This window comes from Camellia sinensis, chromosome 10 (genome assembly GCF_055761805.1).
Source record: "Camellia sinensis isolate YWXY chromosome 10, ASM5576180v1, whole genome shotgun sequence".
Lineage (NCBI taxonomy): Eukaryota > Viridiplantae > Streptophyta > Magnoliopsida > Ericales > Theaceae > Camellia > Camellia sinensis.
In genome coordinates, this window is record NC_138970.1 from 36783488 (window position 1) to 36791425 (window position 7938).

Here is a 7938-nt window from a genome sequence, read left to right on the forward strand (position 1 = left end):
GAGGGAAGAGGAGGCAATAGCAAGGGTTAGCAAATGAGGTGCTTGATGATGCGGGGAAGAGGAGATGGTAGCTGGTAAGAGGTGGGGGAAGAGGTGGTGGAGAAGAAGGGGAAAATGAGGTAGCAGGTTGGGGAAGATATCCCATTCTACTCTTAAGAATAGAATCCAGAATCACCTATTTGTAGAGATGTCACAGTGGCCATCGGGGCTAGAGCCAATTCGTTTATATATGTCCAAACAGACGTCGTCCTGCAAATATTATTTGCCTCAGCAACCAGACTACAAATTAAAGTGTAGACTAGTGCAATTCTACAATCCCATGTAACCAAGTAAGAATACAAACAAGTTTGTCACCGGAAACTAACTCTGATCTACTCATCCAAAAGTGGAGGCACCAAATTCCTCTCTCTTTTGTGGGATGTTGCATATATGATGATTCATCCATTTCGCATAAAATAAGTATCAACAGACAAGAAGACTTCAATATATGAACAAAACTGTAATGAACCCAGGAGGAATAAAAGATCTACATAAATAATTACCAAATGAAATAAATGCAACCAACAAGAGACTCTGCAATTTGATTGTTAAGTTTTTCCGAGTTCTTTGAAAGAAGAACATACATCAGCATCATCCTAGTCATAACCAACAGAAAATTTGAACTAGATATTTAAAAAGGGAAGGAAAAAAAAAATCCCGCTTCAAAAAGATGACTTCAAGAACTTTGACACATGCATAGAATATCATTTTACGTACTGAGATGTAATATATGGTAGAAGGCCAGCAGAAAAAACAGAATGCTGGGCATCTAGTTTCCAACAGTATTCTTGTTACCTAGTATGGATACCTTGATTGATGAAATATACAAGTGCGAAAGCAATGGTGTAGAAAAAATCACTTAACCAAGCAGCGCTCGTGACGAAATTCTGTTTGTTGCTCAAACTGTAAATATCCTCCTCACCTTCTTTATGTTCCTTCGACAGATAGGGCAAGTCCCTGTCAACTCTGCAATCCTGCAGAACCAAGTTAAGGTCAGCTTCCTGTTGAATCCGATACAGGCTCCACAGGTGCAACTTACAGAGATTATGACATGGTTGAGGCAAGTTAATTGCAATTTAGAGGGAGCCAGTTTATGCTATATTAAGTCAAACACTGTTCATGACATTCTAGCAAGTCACAATTTTATTTATGAGCAAAATCTGAGTGGAGTTTTCAAACGAAAACCAGCATTTGCTTTGAGTATGTTCGGTTAACTGGGAAGTATTTATAACTACTTGATTGTCATCATCTAATTTCACATATGGTCCTCAAGTGCCACGCTAAATTTTGAGTATGGTATGATAGAAACCTGTCTTGGTTTCATTATGTGATTTATCTTTCTTATTCAATACCAACACACAGCTTTTCCACAAGCCATCCTGTTGTACATACTCCACCATTTACATTACACATTGCAATATTATTCATCTGTAACATATGTCAATGTCAGGACGTCACAACAGCTTCATTGCCATCCCTGCTTAGTACTTTTAAACTAAATATATTAAAAGTTAGTGAGAAAAGTAGATACCTTGTTCCGCATGCAAAACAAGCCACACAGTGCCCACATGGAAGGAAAAAACAGTCTCTAGGAGCATCAAAGCAAATAGCACAAAGACGCCGGATATTGTTGTTGTATTCACCATCCTTTAGTGGCATTCCCTCAAGTGAACCCAATGCCAGCTCATCTTCAAGATCTTCATCGTCTTGCGAGACAGAATCACAAGATGAACCCCAACTTGACAAATCATCATCTTTTTGCAAAAGAGGGGCTCTCTCTGATCTCATCTCTCCAAACTGAAATCTGGTTCCTTCTTCACGAGTACATTGGAAATTGTTGAACATGTAGAAGGCCGATAACACAAGGAGAGTCAATCCACCTACACACAGCAAAATTAAGAAAAGTAGGAAGAAGATGAATTTTACTTCACTTTTTTCAAGAATAACATAAACAGAAAAGTTTACCTATGCCAACAAGATATGTGAGCCATCGAGGTCCATATGACAGTTGAACTTGCCATACGTTTGTACCCTGATAGAACCAACAATAGTCGCCATTAGTGTCAACTTTTCAGGAGTTGTGGCCAAAGAATTTGAAAATCATTCAAGATAGCAGTTTATAGGGAAAGGTGGGATGCTGTTGTTTTAACTCATATTTCTACTTAAAACCTATAAGCTCACAATGCCAATTTGATGATACTCCATGGTCGTTGTGACTTTATTGGTCAATAGGATCTCTGTTCAAAACCAACCGACATACCTTCCAGACATCTTTCAAGAATATACAGAATTCCTGACAGAATTTCCAGATGTGTATATCAGGTAATTCCGACATATTCAAATTTAACTCTACATTATGTCCAAAACCCAATTCTGCATCCATGCATGGGTGCAAGCCATATTCATGACAGAGGCAGGAAACGTTGCTTACTCCCATTCTGCCACAATTGTCTAGCATCATACAGGAAGACCTCAACTTCATTTATGGTACTGCCAGAGCACAGAAGGTTGCCTCCATGACAGCCTACAAATTTAAATTAAAAGGACAAATCTTCCCTAAAGGTTCAAAATGTCCACCAAAAGGAATGTTGTTGACTAAGGGAATTCAACTTATTGTCAATCTAAGTCAACAACAAAGGTGATGGAAAACTAACGGCTGCTAGAGGTGACATGGCCTCTTTTGATTTATAGGGGCAGATTTTTCTTCGTTTATTTCTACGGTGCTTGAGAAACAACCATTTTCCCCAGAGCTAACCATACAATTTAAATAAAAATATTCATAATAATAAGATTCGCGTGCCTCCAGGCTTTAGGGTTGAGGTTTTTGTATAAGAGATGGTTGTTAATTACAGAGACTGAGGGAGAACTGAAATTAATGTAGTGTAATAAGTACATTATAGTTCATTTTTTTAAGGATGTTCCTTTAAAGATTACCTTAAACTGAGAGAGAAAGTCAAGAGGAAACAACAGGTTTACCTGTTCTGGACCTGGAGAGGTTAAGACAACAGCATTTCCGGAGGGGAACAACATTTTCAAATTACACGCGCCACAAGCCACAGCACAATTGTAATACGCTTCAGTTGTATTATACAGTATAGCTTTCACTTTGAGATTTAACTGCACCTGTTTGACACACAGTTCTAGGAAAATGAATAACACAAACTGGTGGAAAAGGAATAAAGCATCAGACTCACTTAAGAAGAAAACAAACTCCACATCTACTTATTCGAATGTTTCTAAAATATATTTGTAGACCAGGTGAAAACACTTTCCATTCATTCTTCCCACCTTTTGGGAGCTACGATTGTTGAACAATTAGCTTCCAATAAACTGGACAAGCATAGTCTTGTAAGAAACTATGACAATAACATGACTTTGGTCATCAAAAAGTATTGAACTTCATTAAACCAAATATCAGCGATGTTATTTTCATTTTCTGTTTTACAATGTAATTAACTATTGCAGCGAATAAAAAGAGGAAAGTTCAATGCACACAATCGTATACACATAGAATGATATATCAAGTACAGACCGTTGCCCACCTGCAACTTTTGAAAAGAATCACGGCTGATAATCGCAAAATACACTGATGAGGATTTGATTTTTCCTCTTTGTGTGTGTGAGCCACAGATTTAACATGTCAATTACATATCTCATGTGTGTTAACTAAAGAAGACTTTATGCAGTCCTTAAAAATACATTAATGGTAGTGATTTCTAGCCTAGAAAGGTGACCAGGCCATGAAGCGCTCAACAGAGGAAGGCCAAACACTTGCTTTGACTCTGGCCTTGATTCCGTCCTCTTGCAGGTAATAGTTCCAGGTAGAGGTATTGCTTCAGTGGATGCCAATTAAGTAAATCATAATGACATCGCTTTTCATCACTTCATCATTACAAGGTGATTAACTACGTATCACCTAAGAGCATGTTTGGTGTGCTTGAATGGAACATAAGGTTGAATGGAATCGAATGTCCATTCTCATTCTACTATTTGGTTGCCAAGATGGAATCATGTAAGAATGGAATGACAATTCACGATCTCATGTTTGGTTAGTAGGTATATTCTTAATTATTCATTTCAGGTGTAATATAAGTTCATAGATATAAAATTGGATTTTTCATTACTAATAACAAAACAAATTCATATCTAACTTTTCGTAAATCCCTCGTCAAGAAGGGACTCTATCCAAACTCCAGACAATAAGCAGGATGCACACCATATCCTCTTTTCATCCAAATGATAGGGACTTTGATTGGGTCACAGTGCATGACACCACGAATCCAAATCATCCCTTCTTTGAGCTCTTTGTCTATTGCGGCTTTCTCTTATATTCCTCATTGAGTGACTGCCCTGTCAAGGCTTAATATTCGAGGACAGACTATTACATTAGCTTGTAGCCCCAAACTAAACTCACAGTAGAGAAATAAACCAAGCCATTGGAGTAGAGTCAGTAGAAAGTCTCTTGGTCAGTCTCTATACTTTTTCTATGACATGAGGAATGCATCTCAAAGATTCACGACATAGAAGAAACATTAGGCTTATGGAACATACAATAGTGAGCAAAACTTCCTCATAACATCCAGTAAGAAAACTATAAACATATTGAAGTAACACACCCTCTATGTAATCTGCAAAAACTTCTTCTGAACTCCACAACCACTACTCCAAAGAGTCAAAACCAAGGAACAACAGTCTAAAGGATGTTTGATTTCTGAAGTTGGAAATACAAGTAGCGAGCATATAATTCAAAGCCTACATCCAATAAAGACAAGTCAATGGAATAAGATACGAGTTTATACATTTACCTCTACTTCTTCTGAGTTCAAGTTACCCACCGCAACATAGTAACTAGCAGACGTCCAAATATCCTGTTGAATTATACCACTTCCTGTAAAGAAGCAGTAACCTGGTTAGCACGCAGTGCTATACAGTTATACCTGTTTTTTTACTTTCATTCTCACCATTAATAATGTTCCATGATAAGGTGCTATTAGGATATGATGGGTCCTCGAGCCATTGAGCAAAGCCTTCACTCCCTGCAATGTTTCAGCTTTAAAATTATATTAAAATAGAAGAGAGACAACAAACAATTTTATCTGACAAATAAAGAAGGGGGAAAAAAAGGTAAAAACATGCTGCTAGTGCAAGCACAGCATATGTATATTGAGGCCACTAAAATATATCATTTACATAGTCAAAACCAGAATGAGGATAAATGAAAGCACCGTAGCACTGGAATGAAGTACTGGAATAATTTAAAAATAGGAGAAAAAAAAAAGCAAGAGAGCACAAGAATTTTCTTAGTTAATACTGTAGCAAAAGATGGACATGGGCCTTAGAGAGCTGAACACTGAAAGGGAATCCCCTTGTAGCAACTCCAAGAAAAAGCTGGCATCAAAAGTAGTATTTAAAAAAAAGAAGGGGGGGGGGGGGGGGGGGGTTCCAAACCTATGTTAGAAAAAACTAAGCTGGCATGGGATATAGTAGTTAAAAAATATATGAATTTATTTTATTTAATTGATCATATAGCGCATGTAGCCGAGTCCACTTGATTGGGACATAGGGTTTAGTTTGGTTTGATTTGGTTATTCCAAACCAGCCCTAAAAAAAGATATATAGTTTGTAGTGATGGAGGAATGTAGATGAGGCAATAGTTCCCTCAAGAAGTTCCATTCAAGAAGTGTAAAGATACCTTGGGCAATTATAAGGATTATAGAGGATGGACTCGGGGAGTTCACGCTGTATGAAATATTGATTTGAGATCCCATATTTAACATATATATCCATTCCTGTATCACAAAAAGAAAATAATTTACTCAACCATCATTACCTTGAATATCTATGTCGTAGGATAAACTGAAACTACTTGCCTTTTGAAAACCAGATGGGAGAGAGGTGTTGTGAGTTTGAGACCAAGTAAGTTCAACATCAGCCTGTGGCTCTTTGTAAAATCCATATAGAATAGGCCCATTCTTTGCCTCATCTAATTGCTCCACCTGGTATTTAACGAACCCAAGTCAGGACCCAACCCCCAAAAAAATCTATGAAGACTAAAGGCATGATTGATGTCAGTTTACCGTTATAGATTCCACAAATAGGGTATTAGGTGTTATTAGAAGTGAGGAATTAGGGCCAAGTTGTAGATTCACAGAGCCATATACCCCCAAAATCAAAGTCATTGAAACTGAAACGAGAAAGACAATAACACCAAATTTAATCAAATCCATCATATTCTCAAGCAAAACAACATGAGCATCTCCAATCCTACTCTCGTTCTTTATCAAATTTGACTGAAAATTTGGTTCAGAGTTTGATTTCGATACGGAACACTCCAATTCTTACTCCCTTTTTCCATCAATTTTTTTTGAAAAATTCTGAACTTATCCTAAAAATCAGTTTTAACTATTTTCGATAAAAGAAAACCATCTCTAGCCATTACTCATTTTAAAATTTCATCAAATTTGAGTAACAATATGACTGCTGAAAATTTGGTGAAGTATTTTGTTCGTCCTTGATTTGGTGAAAAAAATTGTCTCTCCCTTGATTTGATACAAATTTGATAAAATGGTTAGAGCATCTCTAATTCTTCACCAATTCTTTCATAAAATTCAAACTTGATGAATAAATAGCTAAAAATGAGCTCCAATCATTTCATCAAACTTGTATAAAATCAAGGAAGACCCAAAATTTTCACCAAATCAAGAATGAACCAAACATTCACCAAATTTTAAACAGTCTTTTTTTAACTCAAATTCGACGAAAATTAAAAATAAATAAATAAAAAAGAGAGTAAGGATTGGAGATGCTCAGCATTCAAAAAACTATTTACACACGTGTATCTATATATCATGGAAAATGTATGAAAAACGAGAGGACGAACCAAAGAACCAAAAGGTGAAGACAACGATCATGCAAGACCAAGCGTCTTCTCTGAGCAATGGCGATGTCTCCCTAGCTTCTTCCGTTGGGTAATGCACATGATAAGAAACGCCATTCTGTTGCCGAGTTCGATCGTGGTGCTCCGCTACTTCCGCCGCCGCCGCCTCCGTCACCGGAAAAGCCGAAGACGACGTCGCTGCATCACCGGAAAATTCCCTAACGGTTGAAGACGACGACGAAGAGGCTTGCGCAGACGAAGGCCGATCCTGTTCCTCCATGAAAATCTAGAGAGAGAGAAGTGAGAATTTAATTGAGAAAAAGCGTAACCCTAACCCTAGATGTGTGATGTGATGGAATGTATATACCTTTGAAATTGGGATGGCGAAGAATCCATGGAATAAGGAAAAATGGAGAAGCGAAGAGCAACTGAAAAATGTTTCACCAATCAGTCGCTTCGATGTGCGTGGGACTGGTAGTTGTGAGTGAGAGCCAGCCAGAGTGACGGTTAGATGAATTTGAAATACTCTACCGACACAGACTAGAAAAGTCGTGGACGATTGACCAATAGCAGCTGTTTTTTTTGTTTTTGTTTTTTAGATTGACCAAATAGTAGCTGTTAAAGCAACCAATCAAATTATGCAACTTGAGTTCGTTAAAATTCGTTTAAACAAATTAAGGCCTGGTACTAGTCGAGTAGGATTGGCATGTAATACTGAATTTTTATGTGTAGTCTTATGCTTAATTCTAGAATTTACAATTGAAGTGTAGCATTTGAGGTTGCATTTGCTTTACTCGAGGTTAAAAGTTAATTTTTATTTTTTTATTTAAAAAAAAATAAAAAATAGAGTGGTGATTTAATTAAAAAAAAAAATCAATAAGTTGGCTTTGAACTTACATCTCAAAAGAGGCCTAAGGGATTGTTTGTCAAGATGAATATAAGCGCATTTATTTGGAGTTAATTTCAGCAATAATTAATTAAAACAATAAAATAAATAAAGTAAACAACAAAATTAAACCTTA

The 7938-nt window shown here is 36.9% G+C and overlaps 1 protein-coding gene across 1 annotated transcript; it reads right to left on the reverse strand.

Annotated features, from left to right (window-relative positions):
* Window positions 1-551: 551 nt before the first annotated feature.
* LOC114278086 (E3 ubiquitin-protein ligase APD2) lies at window positions 552-7509 on the reverse strand. The gene is made up of 11 exons (XM_082891249.1): window positions 7284-7509; window positions 6920-7202; window positions 6117-6223; window positions 5910-6035; window positions 5732-5828; window positions 5001-5075; window positions 4845-4927; window positions 3016-3162; window positions 2005-2071; window positions 1571-1919; window positions 552-1013 (listed from the first exon to the last, which is right to left on the reverse strand). The coding sequence occupies exons 2-11, from the start codon at window positions 7194-7196 to the stop codon at window positions 938-940; spliced, it is 1404 nt and encodes a 467-aa protein (XP_082747375.1). The 5' UTR covers window positions 7197-7202; window positions 7284-7509; the 3' UTR covers window positions 552-937.
* Between the last annotated feature and the right edge of the window lie 429 nt (window positions 7510-7938).